Source organism: Cervus canadensis, chromosome 2 (assembly GCF_019320065.1).
Source record: "Cervus canadensis isolate Bull #8, Minnesota chromosome 2, ASM1932006v1, whole genome shotgun sequence".
NCBI classification, from domain to species: domain Eukaryota; kingdom Metazoa; phylum Chordata; class Mammalia; order Artiodactyla; family Cervidae; genus Cervus; species Cervus canadensis.
The window spans coordinates 107,149,204-107,169,772 of NC_057387.1; the positions used below are offsets into that span (position 1 = coordinate 107,149,204).

The window sequence follows — 20,569 nt, forward strand, 5'->3', positions numbered from 1 at the left end:
TCCGGGGATTGTATAGTCCACGGGGTCACAAAGAGTTGGACACGACTGAGTGACTTTCACTTCACTTCAGAAAATTACCCACCCCCAAAAGTAAGAGACAGCAAAGTTTTACATAAATGTAAATGCTAAGAAAAAACTTAGAGAAGTGTGCTGAGTGGGTGGGGGACTGACTGCTCAGAGCTGAGACCTGAGTGGTGATAAGGAGGTAGCTATGTCCTGAGCTGAGAGACTGCCTTCTGGGAGAGAGGACAGCAAGTGCAAAGGCCCTGGGACTTTGGTGTATTGGAGGAACTTCCTCTAGGCTATCAGACTGAACATAAGTCCTTAGTTTGACTTTTTATTCTAAAAGCAGTGGGGAACCATGAAGGGTTTGATGTAGGAGGGTGTACTTTCTGAGAGATTAGACGTGGGGAGTAAGTGAAAAAGACTGTTGATGAATTTTATGTGGCTGGGACATCTGGAAGGTGGGGAGCTGGAATTTAATTGAGCAGGGCTGGGGTGGCAGTGGCATCAGGTTTGTTTTGGCAATGCTAAGTTGGAGACGCTCATTAGATGCCCTTGGGGCCTTCCGGGAGGCGGTGGGTGGTGGGGCCAGACCCAGGCTGGACACAAGTGTCATGAACACACGAGCGGTATTTCAAGTCCCAGGTACCTGGGAGAACAGAGAGCAGGAGGAAGGGACACAGGGCGTTTAATGCCGTGGGTTTTTCCGGAGAGAGGAGAGCTGCTAGAAGGCTGGATGGAATCGGCTTTAGAAGCGCAGCTGCACCAACTCTGTCGAGCACCCGCTCCCTGCCAGGTGTCAAGAACCCAGATGTGAGCAGAGCCTGGCCCTGGTCCGTGCTGCCAGCCCACGGCTGGGGTCACTCAGGCCTGGGCCTTGAGCACTAAAATGCAGATTCCTGGGCTCACCCGTGACCCACTGGGAGACAGTGCTAGAGCCATTGCATTTATCAGTCGCCCTGGGTGAGTCTTTTGCACGTGGAGGTTTGAGAATCTCTTTCAGTGGCCCAGGTGCACCCGTGTGTGTGTGCATATGTGTGTGTGTGTGAGAGAGAGACAGAGAGAGAGAAGGAGGAGGGAAAGAGCGATTTCCTCTTTCCCTCTCTGAGGGTGGGGCTGCTACAGGGTTCAGGGAAGCAGTCAGCTCTGAGCTTGGCTGTGTGTGTGTGTGTGTGTGTTCATGTGTGGGGGGCGGGCACGGTGTCCCAGGAGGACAGAGTTTGCATTGATGAAAACCCTCCCCAGCCCTTTGATGCCTCGTTCCCTCTGCCCTGAAGTTTGAGCAGCTCAGTCCCTGGTGCCTCCCGCTCGCTGGCCACGCTCGCCCCCCGGCCAGGATGGCGTGCTGTCTGGCCCTGCGCATGGCGCTGCTGCTCCTCTGCGGGGTGCTGGCCCCTGCGGTGCTCACAGGTAAGGGTGCTCCCTGCCACCGGCCTCCCGAGGCGAAGAAGCGCCTCGAGGTCGGGATCTCTCTGAGGCCTGCCGGGTGGGGTGACCATTTGGGGTGATTCCGGGAAGGGCTCCCCTGGGACACAGGCTGGCACCGACGCATCGGAGGCCTCAGGGAGTCGTTCGTCACAGAGACAGTGACCTCTGAAGCAGGACAGTGGCTTGGGGAGCAGGGCCAGGGACCTTAGCTGCCCAGGGGAGGTGGGGGCTACTCCAGCACCCTAAAATCTGAAGGAAGGCCTTGAGAATCTGGGTGGGAGTCGGGAGGGGGCACCAGGCAGGGGGCAAGCAGCTGACAGGCAGAGGCCCCAGATGTGAGGTCCACAGAGCTCTGCCGTCTATGTTTTGAAGCCCCACAAACCCTTCCCCTCTGTTTTTCTCAAATGTCCTTTGAAAAGGAAAACCCGGGTACTATTTCCATCCTGGGAAAAAAACTCCAGGGGGGAGCACAGGACCTGAGACCCCTCTGGAAAACAAGGAGGATGCTGGCCAGATGCTCCCGCGCTGAGGCTTGAAAACGGCCAGGTCTGGGGTCTGGCGGGAAGAGTCCCGCCAACCTCGAAGTGGCGGGTTCCTAGGGACCTGAGCCCCAGTCTGGACACTGCTGTGGGGCCCTGTGCCGGGAGGGGCTGGCCCAGGCCGGCTGCTAAAAGGCACACACTTCCCAGGTGGTCTCTTTCCTGGAAGAAAGCCATCTCCTGTGGCCAGGAGGGCGGTGTCAGGGCTCCTGTGGGGAGTCCTGGGGCTGGAGAAACCAGTGGGGGGGCCCCTGAGAGACCCTCTCTGCAGCGTGGACTTTGGGGGTGTCTGTGGATCTGGGTGTTGTGTGGATATGTGCTGGGCAGAGCTGCTAGAGGAGGTGAGGCCTGGGGTGACTCCCACAGCCACGCATGGAGACACAGACCTGGAGGAACGGGGTGGGGGGCGGTGAGGAGCCCGTGGGCCCCCGGACTCTCTCCAGAAGCCCCAGAAGCAGCTCGCAGGCTGGCTCTGCTGGTTCTGTCCTCCTTGCTGTCCCTCAGGCGCTCTGCACCTCTCCTCTTCCGCGTGACCGTGATAACCGCAGGGTCTCTGCCTCCCTGGCGGGAGAGTCTCTGTAGGTCTCCCGGGCGCACAGGCTCGCGGGACGGGCCAGGCGGCTGGCGGCCCTCAGTACAGGTTGGGAGAACATGTGGAAACGTCTCCAGCTCCTCTGCTGGGCGCAGGGGAGTCTCAGGGCAGAACCCCCTCCTTGCCTCGCCTGCCTTTGGGTGGGAGAGGCGTCTGCTGGGCGAGCCAGGGGCCTGGCGTGGTGCCCAGGGCCCTGGGGAAGTGATCCAAAGTAGGGTGGCATCTTCCGTGGCTCCTGTGGGCCCCACCCACCCCAGGGACACGGCTTCTCCCGCCTGGTGGTCAAAGCGGGTGGAGGCGAAGATGCTGGCGCCCCGTCTGCCCCGGGGTCTGAGGGCCCATGTGGGCAGCTTCTGTGCCATTCCTGGGTGCCCACGCAGCCAAGCTCTTCCAGCCGAGGCTGCCGGCCAGAGGTGCCAGGTCAGACGGGGTGTACACAGGTGGGTGGGTTTCCTCTGCCGCCACAGGAATGCTGGGCACGGCCTCGTGGTGGGCGGCATGGGGACCTCACCTGGCCTCACCTCCCGACTCCCCTCCACGGGTCCAACTGGGGGGCAGGCGGGCCAGCCCCACCCCAGTGCCTCTGGGCTCCGGCGGGACTGCTGTTCCTCCTGCCGTTCGGGGCGGGAGCATGTCGGGGAGCCTCCTGACTGTCCTGTCCCGGGCTAGAGGCTCAGAGCAGGTGTGCGCCCGGCCCCACAGGCCCCTGGCCTGCTGCTCACTGGGCTGGGGTTGGTCCCGAGCAGGGAGGCCGGGGTGGCCCCCGTGGCTGAGACCCAGGCCTGGCTTGCCGCCCTCCCTGCCGGTCGCCTGTGGCCACAGCTACTGCGGCGGAGGGAGCAAGCCAGGTTGAATGGGCGGGAGGCCAGGGCTCCGATGAAAAGGCCCTTCATGGCTGCACAAAGGCCGTCTGTGAGCTTGGGCGCCTGGCCTCGGGGCCCAGTGGTCAGGGTGAGCGTTAAAACAAACTTATTTACCGAAAGGCAGGGCGGCTGGGGGCGGTGGGGCTGGGGGACGGAGCGGGGAGCCCACAGTGCCCAGGCCCGTGGCGAGGTCACAAGGCCCCCACTTCTGGCTTCTCCAGTCACAGCGGCGGAGTCACAGGACGTGCTCACCCCAGTCCTTGTCCCCCCCACCGTCTTCCATCCTCACGTCGCATCTCTGCCCGCCTTCCACACCTGGGTCCCACACCTTCTACTCCTGGGTCCCAGCCTCCACGCCTGCCTCCACGCCAGCCCCTCTCTGCCTGGCACTTCTGCTCCCCACCTTCCCCCCTCCCCGGAAGGGGCCTACAGTGGGGAACCCCCCGGAGAAGTGCTCCTGTTCCCGGCTCCCCACAAGGGTAGTTTGGAGAACCCCAGCAAACAGCAGACACGGAGGCAAGCAGGCGAGGACAGGAAAATACCCGCCCCCCTCTCCCTGGCAGCTGCACCTCCTTGGCGGGAGTGCTGGGGACCCCAGTTCAGGCTCTGGTTCTGGCCCACGCTTGCCTTGGGGAGGCCCCCCGGGCTGGCCGGGAGCCTGGGGTCCTGATGAGTCCGTGCAGCCCGGATCAGCCTTGTGGGGGTGCGGGGGTCTCCTGTGACGGTCAGCTGTGGCAGGCGCGGAGCCCGCAGAGTGTCCAGGGCCATGCTGTCCAGGCCTCAAAGGCCTGGGGTGGGGGGGCAGAGGCAGCAGCTGATGGTGGCCGTGACAGCACAGTCACCAACTTGGAGGACTGGGAGAGGCACGGCCCAACCCCCGTTTCACAGGTCGGGGAGGGCAGGCCGGCGGCCGAGCCAGTCTGCTGTGGTCCTGGGGCGATGGAGCCGGATTTGGACCCAGCCCTCTGATTTGGCTTCCCAAGTGGCTCATAGGGTAAAGTGTCTGCCTGCAATGCGGGAGACCTGGGTTCGATCCCTGGGTTGGGAAGATCCCCTGGAAAAGGGAAAGACTACCCAATCCAGTATTCTGGCCTGGAGAGTTCCATCAAAGTGTCAGACACGACTGAGCGACTTTCATTTTCACTTTGCTCTGGTTTGGCTTATAGCTCAGTTGGTAAAGAATCCGCCTGCAATGCAGGAGACCTGGGTTTGATCTCTGGGTGGGGAAGATCCCCTGGAGAAGGAAATGGTAACCCACTCCGGTATTCTGGCCTGGAAAACCCCATGGATGGAGAAGCCTGGTGGGCTACAGTCCATGGAGTCACAAAGAGTCGGACATGACGGAGCGACTTCATTTTCTTTTCTTTCTCTGATTTGGAAACCAGTGGGGCAGCCCCTCAAGTTTCAGAGACTGGCTGAGTTTTGGAGGGTGTGTGTGTGTTGGGGGGCAGTGTGTGTATTAGGCCTGGGCTGGTGTGTCTGGCAGGGAGGGTCCAGGCTTTTGCGGGGGAGGGACAGAACGGGGCCGGGGCACTGGGGACAGACAGGGAGACGGGCTGGCTGGGCCTCCCAAGTACCCTCCTCAGAGGGCCCCCTTCTCCCCCAGAGATGGCCCCCCAGGCTCTGGCGGAGGGCAGAGGGTGACTGCCAGCTCCTGGGAGAGAGCCCCGGCTCTCCAGGCGCTGAGGGGCCTGTCACCCCTCTCCCTTAGCTAGGGGCTGGTTCCTTTGATGCCACCCATTTTGTCAGGGCCTGGTACCCAGTAGCCTTGTGGAGGCTTCCCTGGCCAGATGCCTGGCAGCTGGGGTGAGCTTTGGCTGGAGGTGGGATAGGGAGGTGCCTGGCTGCTGTTCTATCTTGGGTGAGTGGTGAGCAAGTGGGGACCCGGGGGCCTGTCCATTTATCTGGGAGACTCACAGTCTGCAAGCCCCAGACCCCAGGGCCTGCCCAGCGGCGGGTGGTAGCTGTTCCGTCGCTCAGTCCTGTCCGACTCTTTGCAACCCCACGGACTGCAGCACGCCAGGCCTCCCTGTCCCTCACTGTCTTCCAGAGTTTGCCCCAAGTTCATGTCCACTGTATCGGTGATGCTATCCAACCATCTCAGACCCAGGCCTTTCTTTCTGCTCAGCCCCGGGGAGCCCGAGGCAAGCATGCAGAGGGCATGGAGCCCTCTGTAGGCAGCTGCCGGTGGCAGACCTCAGCCCTCCCAAGCAGCGACAAGTGAGGCCTGACAGAGTCACAGGGAAGTCACCGAAGTGGGTGCTGCAGCAGGGTGGCCCCCAGACCCCAGCACTGCAGCTCAGCTGGGGCCCTGCAGAGAGGAGCTTCCACCCACTGGGTGCAGGGACCTTCCACCCCTGGGAGGTCTCCTCGGCCAGGGATGTTTTGGAAAAGGGGCCCAGGCCGGGGCAAGCCTTGGGAGTGTGATAGTGGTCCCTGCCTGCAAGCTGAGCCTCGCCAATGATCCAGCCAAGGCCTGAGAGAGGCGGCCAGGGACAGGGCCTGGGGAGCTGGGGACCCCGTAAGGTTTCATCATGAAAAGATCTTTTAAGTTTACAGGAAAGTTACAGGAATAATCCAATCAATTCCAGTAGACTCTTCTCTTGGATTCACCAACCACCAACTTTTTGCTGTATTTTCTTATCTGTTTTCCCATCTCTGTCTACTCACTCACCCGTCCAACTGCTGAACCATCTGACAGTTAAGCTACAGACACCATGCCCGTTTGCCCCTAAATACTTCTGAGAACAAGGATATTCTCTTACCCAGCAGAGTCAGTTGTCTAAATCAGGAAATGAACAAGGATGCGGTACTCTTACCTATCCTGCGTTCGAGTTCACCGTTCACCAGTGGACCCCACAGTGTCCCCTCTAGGAACTCACGCTGCGTTGTGTTCTTACAACTCCTCGGTCTCTAATCCGGAACAGCCCCTCACTCTCTGTCTCCCGCGACCTTAATATTTTTGAAAGCCTAGTTATTTGAAGACTGTCCTGGAATTTGGGTTTGGCTGTTCACTCATGATTTGCCCCAAGTGGAAACTGTTGGCAGAAGACCCCTGGAAATACTTTTGTGTCTTCCCAGAGCACCCCCTCTCCAAGAGGTGCTGAGCCTGGAAGCAGGGTGTGGGTCTGGCTTGTCTGTGCCCAGGAGCCGGGGTTGGGGGGGGGGCTCTTGGGAGTGGAGGCCCCAAGAGTGAAAAGTGCCCCAGGAACCGGCAGGGAGGCTGGCCGGGGCTGTGTTGCTGCTACGTGCTCAGTCGTGTCCAACTCTTTTGCAACCCCATAGACTTTAGCCCACCAGGCTCCTCTGTCCATGGGATTCTCCAGGCAAGAATACTGGAATGGGTTGCCATTTCCTTCTCCAGCGGATCCTCCCGACCCAGGGATCAAACCCAGGTCTCTTGCATCTGCTGCACTGGCAGGCGGATTGTTTACCACCAGCACCAGGGCTGTACTGATTGAACCCCACCTTCCAGGGAAGTTTCTGGGAAGGCACAACCTGTGACTGTTGGCCGGGGCTTCAACCCCCAGGAGCACTTAACTGCCAGCACCCACCTAAGTTTACCCTTAGCCCCGGTCTTCTCAGAAGCAGGAACACATGGTTCCCTGCTGGCGTCATTGAGACGCTATGTTGTGATGCCCACTCAGCCCATTCCAGCATCCCTGGATCACACCCAGATCACTCAGCAGCTGGGGTGGGAAGCCTGGAGCCTGGTCTTGAACTTGACTGGGAGTCTGAGAAGGCTGGATGGGCCCATGGCTGGGGTGTTGCTGTGTAGCTCCCCAGGCTAGGATTCTTGAAGGCGGAGCAAGACTGGGGTGTCTGGGACCACAGTGGGGATGGGGGTGGGGCTGGGGTTCCCAAGCCAGATTCTCATCCTGCCCTCAGGGGCCCCTGTGTACCCTGAACCTGCCAACCTACCAGCGGAGGAAGGGTCCTGCAAAATAAACGCTGCCCAGAGGCTACCCTGCTGATCCCAGGGTGGGGGTGAGGGGCTCCTGGACCTTCCCGAACAAGCTCCGCCTGCCCAGCCCTCTGGCCCTGTCCGGTCTGGAGGGAGCAAAGTGCAGGCATCACGCTTTCTCGGGCTACAGAGGCTCTTAGGCTTTAAGCCTCAGACACTGGGGGGCGTGTGGAAGCACGTGCCCGCGCGGGATCCCAGGCCCTGGGAGAAGCAGGGCTGGCCGCCCAGGGGTGGGGTGGGCCTCTCCTCTCCACCTCCCACGACAGCTGCCCCTCACCGCCCGCTGGGCAGAGTCCCTGGTTCCTGGAGAGGACATTGCCTCCCCGTCCTGGCGCCCTCTCCAGGGTGAAGGCTGCCCTGTGTGGGGAGAGAACCCTTAAAGTGTCACTGCCCCAGGCTAAGTTCAGCTTGGGTCTGCAGGGCCTGCTGGGGAATATAGTGCCCCTTCCACTGTGGTCCCCCCTCCTCGGTCCCTACTGCCCTGAAGCTCCTCCTGCGGGTGGGCCCCGCCCCCATCAACCTGTCCCGTCCTGGGTGGGGGCAGCCTGGCCCCAGTAGAGGGTCCAGGGCCACACGTGGCAACCCGCCCCCACCTCGCCCCGGCCTCCCGCAAAGCACCGCGAAGCGCCCCTTCCCAGTCGTTCAACGGCGGGGACGAGGTCCCCGTCGGACCTACCGCCGGGGACCCCCACATCTGTCCTTGGCCTTGCAGCCGAGGGCCCGCAGGAGCCCGCGCCCACCCTGTGGAACGAGCCCGCCGAGCTGCCGTCGGGAGAAGACCCCGTGGAGAGCACCAGCCCCGCCTGGGAGCCGGCGGTCAGCGGCCCGCCCGCGCCCACCGCCACGCCGAGCCCCGAGGACAGCACCGCGCAGGAGCGCCTGGACCAGGGCGGGGGTAGGCGAGGGCGGGAGGTGCGGGGAGCGGTGCGGAGGCGGGACATTGGGGGGAAGGGGTTGGGGGGGAGGGCTGGGGGGACGGGAGATCGTGGGAAGGGTGGGGGGGGTCGGGGGAGTTAGGGATGGGGGCGCGGGAGGAAGGGGTGGGGGCGGGGGCAGGAGTGGGGGGCGGGCCGGGAGGAGAGGTGGGGGGCGGGTGCAGGGCGGGCCTCTGGCTGACCCGGCCCCCCCACACCGTCTCCGCAGGCTCGCTGGGGCCCGGCGCCATCGCCGCCATCGTCATCGCCGCCCTGCTGGCCACCTGCGTGGTGTTGGCGCTCGTGGTGGTCGCGCTGAGAAAGTTTTCCGCCTCCTGAAGCGAATAAAGGGGCCGCGGTGCGGCTCGGCGGCACCCCAGGTGCGCGCCCCCCGAGTCTCCTTATGTCCGCGCGTGAGTGTGTCGGCGAGCGGGGGCGTGGGGGGCGCGGGGCTGTCGCTGTGCTCGCGGGGCGCGTGCGGGAGCGCCCGTGCGCCGGGCCCCCCGCGGGAGCGCGGGTGCGTGCGGGGGCCGTAGGGGTGCGCTCTGGCCAGAGTCTGCGGGGCCCCTGCTCGTCCCCACTCCGCACTGCCTGCCGCCTGCCTCCCGCCGGCCCCTCCGCGGGCCCCAGAGCGCTGCGAGGGAGCGCGGACCGGCGGGAGGCCCCCAGGGCTGGAGAGGGAAGGCCAGCCCCGTGCCCACCGCCCTGCTTCTCGCGGCCTCGCTGGGTCCCAGCGGGGTCGGCGTGACTCGCGGGCGTCCCGGCTTCCAACCACAGGGCGGTGATTTTGTTGGTGGAGTCTTCTGACTCCGGCAGCCGACCGGGGCGCTTGTCTGTGGGGTCTGAGTCCCAGACCCGCACCCTCCGGACCCCTGGGGCCCCTCGACTCCCAGGAGCCAATGAGCCACGCGGTGAAGCCTGGGTGCTGTGGGCCCCGGTCCCCGCTCCCCAACCCAAGCCCCAGATGGCCTCCCACGCCTGGCCGGGTGGAGCTCCAGCTGACAGTGGCCCAGCCTCTGGCCCAGCAGGCAAGCCCACGCGCGATGGCTGTTTGTTAGAAAACAAAAAGGGCTTTCAAGCTCGACCCTCGTCCCTTCAGCCCTGAAATCCTAGGGGCTGGGTGAAGCATGAGGAACCACCCAGACCGAACACCCCGTTTCCCAACCTGGCCCCCGCACTGGGTCCCTGGGTAGGCCCTCTGTCTCCCATACCTCCCAGGAAGGCTAACCTTTGTGATTTAGAGAGGGATTTGAAATAGTGGCTTACTTGCTCTGGATGCAGCAGGAAAGAAGCTAGAACTGTCTTGGAGTGAGGACCCTAAGGCCTGGGGTAGGGGGGCTGTCTGCAAACCCCAGGGATGGTTTAACACCTGGTCCACAGGAGGATTCTTTTGAGTGAGCGCTGGAAAGGGGAGCTGTCCTTCTTCCCTTTTTTTCCCCCCACCATTATCTCTAGCAACCACCTTGATCTCATTCGTTTGTCTGAGCCCCTGACCCGCTTGTTCTGGCTAAGATCAGTGTTCTCCACTTGGATACACCAGATGACCACACGTGGTACCCATTCACACTCCCCAAGACACGTCATGGCTTCAAAGTTTCGGCCTATAAAAGACTGTTATGGTGCTGACTGGTTTTCATGAAACTGTTTATAAATTATTACACGTAACCTCCAGTAGCCAAAGCCTCGTTAGAGTAGATGACACAAGTCACTATGCCGTCTCCCAGCTCCAAAAACAAAAGCTGGATAAAGACCAGAACCAACGACCTGCCCCCCACCCCCACCCCCAAGAGCAGCATGCAGCTCAGAAATGGCCCCTCTCCCCTTTCCCCAACTCCTGGGAAACTCAGGTGCAGGTAGGCCCCTTGCCCCTGCTGGGGTTGCAGCAAGGAAGTGCCAAGAGTATCAGCCCCTCACTGGGATCCGGGGGTCCCTCCCCAGTTGGACCAGCAGGTGGCACGGGTCTGAATCTTCCAGGGATTCATCCGGTTCTCAAAGGGTCTGAGGTCCCAAGAATCCCAACTATATTGTGACTTTGGGGAAGATGCTCCATCTAAATCCTGGGCTTCTGATCAGCGTCCTGACAAGGAGGGCATGGCCCCAGGCAGGGCTGGGCAGGGTTGGTTTCCAGGGGCACCCCCCTCCACCAGGGAAGGGGCGTGGCTCCGAGGACCCACTGCAACCTCCAGGTAACTGGCTACCGCCTCTGAAGTTGGGAAGAAGTGCCCTGGGCCAGTGGCTGGCTGGATTGGAAACTGAAGTCTCAAGCCTGGTGGTCGGATCCCCTAGGGGACCACCGCACCCCACACACACCTCTGTCCCACAGTGGTCTTCCAACCCTGCCTTCTCACTCTCACTGCAAGAGGGTATCCCCCATCGCCTCAGACACCTTTTTCTGTTTGTGGAGTCCCTCACAAGTGGAGGTCCAGATCCACTTCCATCCTGAGGCCCCATCCTGGCTGCTTCCTCCTCCACGGGAAGCCTCCTCAGCCGTCTCCTGGGACAGGCTGCCTCCACGGCCTCGAAGGGGGCTCTTCTGTCCCTGCCCAGACCCAAACACGGCATTCCTGTGTGCACCAGGGAAATAAAACAAGGAGACCTTCCTCTCTTTTATTTTATACATGATGCTTCTTTTAATGCAGCCAAAAATGATATTTGCTTTTCTCGGAACCATAACCCGTACACGATGCAGTGGCCAAGTCATTCCTTTGTGACACCCGGGCTCCTGAAGGGGCAGGTAACAAGTTACCTCCAGCCGGTCAGGGAGCCAAAGGTGGCGTGGGCCCTCAGCCAAGCTCTGGCAGGCCTGCCATGAGGCAGAGGCCAGCCGTGCAGCCAGAGGTGGGTGGAGGCTCAGGGGCAGAGGCGGACAGAGGCGGACGGATGGTCTCCTGGTCCTCTGAATCGAAGACCAAGGGCCGCTCATCAAGCGCATCAGGCCAGGGTGGTCCACATGTGCGCCTGGCCAAGTCTAACAGCTTCCGGGGGGAGAGGACACGTGCAGGAAGTCATGACACCATCACCTTTGCACTTGCCCTGGGCCCAGGGCGCCCTGGGGTCTGGGGCCTCTCAGTACCAGGGGCGGGCCCTGGAGCCTGCCCATCATCTGCCCTCCAAGAGACAGAAGAAGAGGGGGTGTAATACTGCTTAAAGTACACTTTCTCATCTACAAATGCAGCAGAGAGATGTGGGCACCCTCTCTCCAGTGGGTGAGCGAGGGGACAGGACACATGAGCACGAACCACGTGGCAGGGAGGGGGTGGGGTGACTCCGGCAAAGACCACCCCCACCCAGGTCAGGTCACACCCTGCTGCCTGGGGAGGCGGGGCCTTCCCCCAGAGCCCCTTCCACTGTCCAGTGGGGTCTGCCTGCCAGGCCTCGCTCCTTCCTGCCTACATCCCTCCACCGGGTGGGGGGTGTGGGGGCAGTCAGGGGTCATTGCCGATTCCGGCTGCCCAGCTTCCTACGGTCCTTATTCTGGCTGCGCTGAGGGTCGTCCATCTTGTGGACACGGAAACACTCCTTGAGGTTCTGGGACCGGATCTTGGGGTTCAAGATCTCCTCAGTCATGTTGCTGGGGAACCAGCCTCGCTCCTGGTCATGCAGACGCTCGCCGAAGATCCAGCCTAGGAGGGATGGGAGACGGAGGGTCACAAACTCTCTCCAAGTGGCTCGGGCTGGGCCTCCCTCTGGTGCATGGGGAGCAGGCGGAAGGGAGACTGCGAAGTCCGGCTGGCCTTCCCAGGGGCTCCCTGCCCTCACGCCCGCTGATGGAAAGGCTCAGACCGGGGGTACCCCCAGAAGCTTGCCCTCCTGGGGGGCACGGCGCCTGTGCCCAGGGAGGCGGAGGAGCCGGCCACACCCTATGCCATTGAGGGTCCCACACGCATTGACTCTGGGACCCATTCCCAAGCCCTCAGCAATCTCAGGCTGCCTCACCTGTGGCCAGGAAACCCCAGGCGCCACCCCCAAAAGCGAGAGGCATCAAGGGGCTGGTGGGATGGCAGCTGGCCCAGGATGCCACCGTCACCCTCTTGTTGGGCAGCCCTTCCCTGAGCCTCAGGCTCCTGAGAGCTGAGGGCGGCCAGATCACCAACCGGCCAGGTGCCCTGACTCTCTACTCCACCCCACCCCCACATCACGGTGTCCCTGCGGGGGGCGGGTGGGGGGCTGTGGCCTAAACTGCAGGTCCTGCTGGCAGGTCCTTGGGCGGGGCTGAGGCCTGGGGTTGGAGGGGCAGGGGCACGTCTTCTGCAGGCCACTGGGAGGGGTGTCAGGCTGTTACTATTCTGGGCGGGGGGAGAGGGCAGGAACCACAGCCCATGCAGTGCTGGGTGAGCCCCTAGGATTTGCGGTGGTGGACATGGTCTTCCCCGGAGGTCACCAGCCTGAGACCTTCCAGCCAGGACCTCAAAAAAGGGGAGGAACTGGGGTGGGGAGAGACGCTTTGTGCACTTTGGGGATTTAGATTAGGAACAATTGATGTAGAAATAAGGGATCCGTTTTCCAGGAGAGGGGAGCCAGCCTCTGGCGCTGGTATCAACAGCAGGAGTGGGCAGGAGCCCCAGGGGGTGGCTTCATGGCCCACGGGGGCCACAAGCCTGGTGTTCACAGGCTCATCTGGAAGCTTGCTGCAAATACAGGTGTGGGTCGGGGTGTTCCTGGTCCTTCATCCCTCCTCCTACCGTGATAGGGAGGCTGATGCCAGGGCCGGATGAGGGGAAGGGGACCGCTGGGCATGGGGTGGGCGTGGGGAGCCACACAGGGAGAGGCACCCCCTCCCCCCAGCAGAGCCCCATGGGTGGGCGCAGGAAGCCCCGCGGGCAAAGGCACCAGCCCCGGGCCTCACCGTCCTCTGTCTTGTCCAGGATGTTGAGGATGTCGGCCAGCTCCAGAGTCAGCTCATCTGGCTGCTGGGCCACGTAGGGATGCACGCACTGGACCTGGGGGCAGTCTGAAGGGAGGAGGAGGTGGTCCATCTTCATCACGTGGTACCCGCCCTGGCCGGGCACCCGCAGAACCCAGCCCCGCCCCCCACCCCCACCCCCCACCCCCATCCCACCCTATCCAGGAGACAGGGCGGACCGCAGGCAGCCTCTGGAAAAGGGCTCATTGGAGGGAGGGGTGGGCGTGGCTCCAAAGAAAAGGACATCAAAACAGCCGGGAGTTCTGAACAAGCCATCTGGGGTGCAGGGATGAACAGGCTGTGGGGGGCTCTTAGACTTTGAAGGAGGCTCCTCGGTCCTGGGCTGGGCCCTGGGAGCGGCCTGGGGACACCCAGGACTCGGTGAGTGTGGTCAGGATGGTGCTTGAGCCCTTTCCTATTCTGGAAGGTTTTCAGATGACTGGCCGCCCCAGAGAACACTGGCGTTTGCCTCCTGGGCCCAAATCCCTTCTGGTTTCCTTGCAGCACTGGTCACTTAAGACCTAGTGACTTTTATGTCTTCATTAACCGTGGAAACGTTTGCAAAACTCAGGCACGCCATGTCCTCCTCCGTGGGGTACCAAGCGTGCATCGGGGTGTGAAGGACCTCCGGGCAGTTGAAGAAGACTTTCAGCAGCCTCACAGGCCTTTTAGGAGGAGTGCAGAGGCCCCTGTCCAAGGCTGACCTGCAGGGTCCTCCCTGACCGTCACCTGTCCCACCTGGCGGGCGCCCCCTCCCCAGTGCGCCGCTTACCGAGCAGCCGGGATGTGAAGGAAACAAACTTGGTTCTTCGGTTGGGGGCCAGCGAGGTCATCCAGCGCTTCATCTCGCTCCTGGATCAGGAAGAGTGCAGATGCTGCCACCACAGAGCATCAGCGCCCACCCGAGGGGAACCGCGGTGCCAGGCACCCGGCAGGCTGGCCCCGGGGTCCCGAGCTTGGCACTGGGCCCCGGCAGGGCAGCGGGGAGCGGGCCAGGTGGAGCTCTGCAGAACCTCCCTGGGGCATCTTTCAAGTCAGTGGGTGAGGGTGAGCCCACGACACCCCAACATCCACCCAGAGGTGAGCCCTGGGTGGCCGGCTGCCCTGAGCCACAATTGTGGACTCGGAGAGGCTGGTGCCTCCCTGTTCCCCCGAGGCAGTCGGAACTGGGCTTGACGTGCTGGGCGACACCTGTGAGTTCCGGGCTGCAGGGCACTGGGCGCTGGGCGTCCCAGCTCCGGGGCTCACAGAGAATCGCCCCGCGTGGACCTGGCCGTCCCTCTCAGAGCCCTGGGGGTGCAGGGGAGACGGCCTGGCCGCTCAGGGGTGACAGGTGGGCCCGAGGCTGCCCAGCAGTGGCGGTTCACTGGTTGGCCTGGCCCAAGGGCTCTACAACAGCTCATCAGAGTCTGAGGCCCAAGGGAACACTCACTCAAACACACACACACACACAGACACACACACAGACACAGACAGCAACGCACTCACCCCCCACCCCGACGCTAACACGGGATGGACACCCTCTGGACATGGCCTGGGGGAGGAAACACGGGAGCTGGGCGGGCAGAGAGCCCGGGGAAGGGGTCGGCAGCCCTGGGCACTCACTGAGAGGACGCCTTCAGCATGTAGGTGGCCTCCCGGTCGTCCGAGTTCTCGAGCAGCCGCAGGATGAAGACGTTGGCCAGCGTCTGGCCCTGGTCCTCCAGCTCCTCCACTCGCAGCAGGCCCCGCGGGGCCGAGTCAAACACCTGGTACTTGTCTCTGGGGACCCAGGTGGCAGGAGGGGCGTGTTGGTCCCCAGGATGCTCGGATTACCAGGAGACCTTCCACTGCAACCCTGGCCAGCGGGACTGGCCCCGCTGCGGCCGTTCCTCACCTACTTCCGGAAGCCCCCAACCTGAACGCCTGTCCCCCTCACCCCTAGTCCCCCCCCACCCGTGGTGTGGACAGTGGACAAGGGTCCGCACCCCTGACACGGGAGCGGCTGGGCACACCCCGGGCGGCAGGCACTGAGCTGCACCCCCACATACTTAGGAGAACCGCCCCCAGTCGGCACGAGGGCAGGGGTTTAAATAAACTTGCCCAGAGGCCCAGGGCATCGCCCTCAGGCCCCGGTGACTCCCCGCCCCTCCCGCCTGCCGCTCACCCCGGAATCTGCCGGCAGATGACCAGCAGGTCGTTGAAGAGAAAGAGGTAAATCTCCCGGAAGAGTTTCTTGGTCCGCAGGGTCCGCGAGGTCTTGGGGCCAGACATCTGCTGCAGCTCGCCCTGCTTCAGCAGCCAGCGGGAGTGCGAGATGATGGGCACCGACTGGGGGGCAGGGGGGCGCCCATGTCAGGACGTCTGTGCCCTCTGCACCCTGCCCTGGCTCCCCTGGTACCCCCTACTGGGGTGGTAACCATGGTAATGGGTGTCGGGGACCGCGCTGGGCCCAGGACACGGGGCACTGGTGGGAGGGACGGGCGGGTGCTGGGCGCACGCAGGAAGGGGGTGTGTGTGTGCCTGAGTGGGCAGGTGTGTATCTGTCTATTGTTTGTGTGTCCTCATGTGCGTCTGTGCGTACATGCTCATGTCCAAGTGTGTCCGAGTGTCCTGTATGCGTCTGCACTCACGGGGGTGTGTGTGTACATGTGGATGCCCGTGTGTGCTGTCATCCCTCACCAGGCTCAGCCTGCGTGATGCACAATCAGAGGAGGGTTCAGGTTCCCAGGGGAGAGGGGAGAACTGGGTCCCCCAGGGCAAGGAGGCCAGGCCTGCACTCCCCCGCTCCAAGGCTCAGGGCCGGTTACTCAGCACCCAGCACTCGGCTAGCAAGTGGAGCTACGAGAGGCCTCCCCACTACCCCGAGGTCTGCATCTTCAACTGAGGCTCGGTGCCCAAAGAACCAGTGTGACCTCACAGACCTTCGGCGGGCACTGTGCCCTTGTGCCCACATCCCCAGAAACCCTGGGGGCCCTTAGGGTCACTGATGCCTGAAGCTTTACACAAAGTTGGGGAAGAAGGTCGGTAATTTCCATCAGATGTTCAAATTGCCCAGGTTTAACAATCCCTGGACTGGTTCATGTCATGTTCTTCCTGCAAGCTGACTGTTCAAGGTCACGCAGCCTATAAATGAGAGCAGGCCGCTTCCGGGTCCCTGCACTGCCCCGCAAGAAAACAGTCTAGGCCAAAGTGACGGCCTGGAGACTGGGGGCAGGGGAGGGCCCTCCGCTGGGGCGTCAGGGAGGGCCTCGGCGGGGGTGGCATCGTGCTGAGACCCAAGGGTGGCCGTTCAGCGGGCCTGGCCAGTGGCCTGCGCTCCAGGCCGGCGGGCGGGGCTGGGGACGCGTGGCTGACCTTGATCTTGAACTCCATCTTCTTCTGGATGCTGATCATCTGCTCCGTGCGGCTCATCTTCCTGACACCCTCGTTGCACGCTTTCACCACCTGGAACAGGAAGGCGGACACGTCAGGCACCCCCGGCAGCCGGCGGTCTCTGGCCACATCCTTCAGGCACTGAGGCCGCAGCTGAGACACTGACTGGCCAGTCTCAGTGGGGTCTCAGCTCCAGTGGAGAAAGCTGGGGCCCTGTCCCTACCGGGACGCAGACTCCAGGGAACACAGAAAGCAGCGCCGACCCCTTGCATCATCTAAGGGAATGGTTTTCAGCAAGACGTCCTTTCTCATCTGTCAGCCTGGAAATGCCGGAGGCCTGGGATTTGGGCCCTGTCACATGTGAAGGGAACACAGGTTCCCCCCAAGCTTCCTGGGAGGCGACCCAGGTACCAAGAGGCCGAATGAAAGCAGATTTTCTGTGACCTTGTTCCAAGGACATGATATCCTCTCAGGATCACGGGTGTTGAGAACAGGGCCTGGCACTCAGCACGTGGGAAGGAAGACGGTGCCCAGAGGTGCGTGTGTGGCGTATCCCCTGCAGTGGTGTTTGGAACGAGGAAAGCTGTCCTCAACCTAAATGTCCACCAGCGGGGCAACTGGGATTGATTAGTGCTTGTAAATCCACATAACCCTGTACTCTGAAGTCAAGAAAAAAATGCACTAATTTTACACACACTGAGAGAATATGTTAGTCACTTGTGTCCGAGTCTTTGCGACTGCAAGGACTGTAGCCCACCAGGCTCCTCTGTCCATGGGATTCTCCAGGCAAGAATACTGGGGTGGGTAGCCATTCCCTTCTCCAGGGGATCTTCCCGACCCAGGGATCGAACCAGGGTCTCTTTCATTGGCTGACGGATTCTTTACCGCTGAGCCACCAGGACGCCCACGTTCACCGTTCACTGAAATGGAGGGCAAAGCCGGCTTATAAACCACAAGCCCCTCCTGCAGGGAATACCACTGGGTGTGCAGGCGTCTGTCTGGAAGGGTGGGCTCCAGCATGTTGGCAGTGGGGTGTGGGAGAACTGTGGATCTTTGCCACCTTTCTGCTTGTCAACAATTTGTGAATCTGTATTCAGCACCATTTTATACATTAGGGGGAAAACAACCCACCTTTATAAAAAAATATGTAAATAATGAGAAGCATTACATTACAAGGAAAAATAAAAAAGGGAGGGGAAAGCAGAAAACAACTTGAAAACAGAACACACTTGCTGGTACCCCAAGACCTCTTGGGGCCCACTGGGAGCTGGGAGGAAGCCCCCAGCTGACCGGGTGCGTGTGTTCCAGGCATGGCAGAGGACCCTGGGAGAGGCAGCCAGGCTGGAGGGTCACTGACCCTCCCTGACCAGCCCGGTCAGGGCGCCAGCCTTTCCCCAACTAGGCTGGCAGGGGAGTGCCATTTTCCCCAGTACTCAAAGGGTACAGTTGCCAGAGGGATTTAGTGGCTACCTGGCCTGGAGTGAATGACACGAGGAGAGACCTGGGGAGAAATAACTGCATTCAGTTACAAAGTCCTCGTGGCTCAAAGTGAGACAGTAACAGGCAGGCAGGCCAGCGGTCTCCAAACGGAGGACAGGCTGTAAGTGTCAGACATTTTTCTATCTCTCCCTTAAGTGGCAGGAGGAAACAAAGCTACAAGTCTCAGATTTTTTTCCTCCTCTATACAAAATTAAAAGGAGCTTTCTCCTAAAAGTTCTGGGTTGCCATGACGACACCTGGTTCCACCTGAACTTAACTTCTCTCAAACTTTGAGCTAACCAATGTGGTTTTCTTGTGGAAACGTTTTTCTTAAGCTATGGTAATGAAACTATGTATTTGCTTTGGAATTTGCCTTTATTCAAAATGGTTCCACCTAAGACTAACTTTTTTTTCTTTTCTCAAACCTTGGTCTGATAATGGCTCAATAAACCAGTATTCATATCAATTGTTTTATGGCCTCATTCCATCCCATCTCAAAAATGCGTATTGTGGGAGAGGGGCCTGGTGAAACTGCCTCAGCCTTCAGACAAAGTCCTGAATATTCATTGGAAGGACTGATGCTGAAGCTGAAACTCCAATACTTTGGCCATCTGATGAGAAGAGCCGATTCATTTGAAAAGACCCTGATGCTGGGAAAGATTGAAAGTGGGAGGAAAAGGGGACAATGGAGGATGAGATGGTTGGATGGCATCACCGACTCGAAGGACATGAGTTTGAGTAAACTCCAGGAGTTGGTGATGGACAGGGAGGCCCAGCGTGTTGCACAGAGTTGGGACATGATGGAGTGACTGAACTGAACTGAACAGACATAAAACAGTTTGCTAAAAACTAGCAGGGGGGCACTCTTTCTGCTCCCTTCTGATGTCTATGTCAGAAGCTTTGTCTATCTCTTTTATACTTTAATAAAACTTTATCACACAAAAAGCTCTGAGTGATCAAGCCTCGTCACTGGCCCCAGACTGAATTCATCTCCTCCGGAGGCCAAGAATCCCGGCGTCTTTCATGGCTCAGCAACAACCTTTCAGAAGTGGCTCAGAACCACCACCTGGCAGCCATGGAGGCTAGTCTTTTTATTAAGCTGCTGCTGCTGGTACACTAAGTGGAAAGGAATTCTCCACACCAGGCCCTGTTACAGGGTCACAGCATGACAGAGTGGCCCCCTGCACAGATGCCAAGAGTGGGCTCGCAGCTCCAGCGGACACCCAGAACCAAACACACGTGATGGTGCTTTAAGACAAACATTTTAAGACAAATCCTTGAACGTCCACCAACCCCTCCCGCCCAGCGTCTGCTCTGCTGACAACATCCAGGAGGGAGCTCTTCTGTCCGAGGATGAAGAGCAGAGATGGCTTCTCTCCACTCTGGGGCAGTAAGAGCCCAAGCTTGGCGGGGTGGGCGCATCTCCTGCAGCTCTATAGCTGAGAGCTGGGAGAGAGGTGGGAAGGGGAGAGGTGGGATGGAGGGGACTGCAGTAGGAAGCCTGGGGCAGAGCTGCACCAGGGCCTAAGAAGAGCCAGCACTGTCCTCAGAACGTGGGCGGGGAGGGAAAAGCCGGAGCGTTTGACATTGGAAATGGGCAAGGATGAACGCGGGGCCTCTGAGGGCCGTGATGATGGCAGCTGTGTGGGGTTGGCGGGAGGGGTCCACAAACACGTCAGTGGATAAAGGGCGCCCACTGGGGGCCTGGTCCACCCCACATGGTGGCAGCCTGGGGTGAGAAGGAAGCCCTCTGCCTGTGCAGGCCCCACCTGACTTAATTTTTGGAGCCAGTGACTTTCCTGAACTGTCAGAGCAAATGTGAAAGTGAACTTGCATCGTCCAGAGACAATACCAAGACAGGAGGGAGCAGGACGGGGAGATGGGTCCAGAGAAGACAGTTTACTGGGAAAGGTGGAAAAAGGAAGCGCGACTCACCAGCTCCAGTTCCTTGTGGGCGTCCAAGGCGGTGCCTTCGCGCTCAGACCTTTCCTCCACCCTCTTCAGGATGTTCTGGACACAGGGAGAGTCCGCACTTAGTTTCATCGTGGATGGCCGTTCCTCCACTCCCCGACCCCTCTGCGTGGCGGCCTCCCTGCTGGTCTCAACAGCCTCACGTGGCTGTGACACCCCCCACGAAGAGTGCGGACATGGGGCGGGAGAACCTTCCACCGACCCGGGGGCCCCGCATTGCACACAAGCCTTGCCTGGCTCTAAGGTGAGTCACGGTCTCCCCCCAGGACTAACTACGAGGGCCACGCCAGAGCCCCAATCTCCCTATAGCAGAGACCAAAGCAGAGGGACTGACCATGTGGCAGCGGGGAGGCAGGAAGGCAGGACCAGCAGCCCAGGGGGGGTCACCCAGGGTTGCCTGTCCTGAATCAAGCTCAATGTTTGCAGCAGCAACAGCGGGCCTGTCATTTGAAGCCAAGTAGCAATGATCCGGAGGTTTTGTTCACTCCGGTTGTATTGAAAAAAAAAAAAAAGTCTTTTTTCCAATAGTTGGGTTTTCGGGGATTTAGCCTACAAATGA

General features: G+C 60.8%; 2 protein-coding genes across 3 annotated transcripts in view; one reads left to right on the forward strand and one right to left on the reverse strand.

Annotated features, from left to right (window-relative positions):
* The first annotated feature begins 1,162 nt into the window (after positions 1–1,162).
* On the forward strand, positions 1,163–8,698 carry SNORC (secondary ossification center associated regulator of chondrocyte maturation). Its single transcript, XM_043462014.1, has 3 exons — positions 1,163–1,413; positions 8,102–8,284; positions 8,533–8,698. Exons 1-3 carry the CDS (start codon positions 1,341–1,343, stop codon positions 8,640–8,642), a joined length of 366 nt encoding a protein of 121 aa, XP_043317949.1. The 5' UTR covers positions 1,163–1,340; the 3' UTR covers positions 8,643–8,698.
* Positions 8,699–10,896: 2,198 nt separating this feature from the next.
* Positions 10,897–20,569, reverse strand: part of NGEF (neuronal guanine nucleotide exchange factor) — a 120,147-nt gene continuing 110,474 nt past the window's right edge. For both annotated transcript variants that reach the window (XM_043462011.1, XM_043462013.1), the window contains 7 exons: positions 19,975–20,049; positions 16,543–16,632; positions 15,353–15,516; positions 14,812–14,967; positions 13,979–14,058; positions 13,150–13,254; positions 10,897–11,926 (listed from right to left, as the gene is read on the reverse strand). In XM_043462011.1, the coding sequence (XP_043317946.1) occupies positions 11,736–11,926; positions 13,150–13,254; positions 13,979–14,058; positions 14,812–14,967; positions 15,353–15,516; positions 16,543–16,632; positions 19,975–20,049 (861 nt within the window). In that variant the 3' untranslated portion in view covers positions 10,897–11,735. The remainder of the gene's footprint in view (positions 11,927–13,149; positions 13,255–13,978; positions 14,059–14,811; positions 14,968–15,352; positions 15,517–16,542; positions 16,633–19,974; positions 20,050–20,569) is intronic.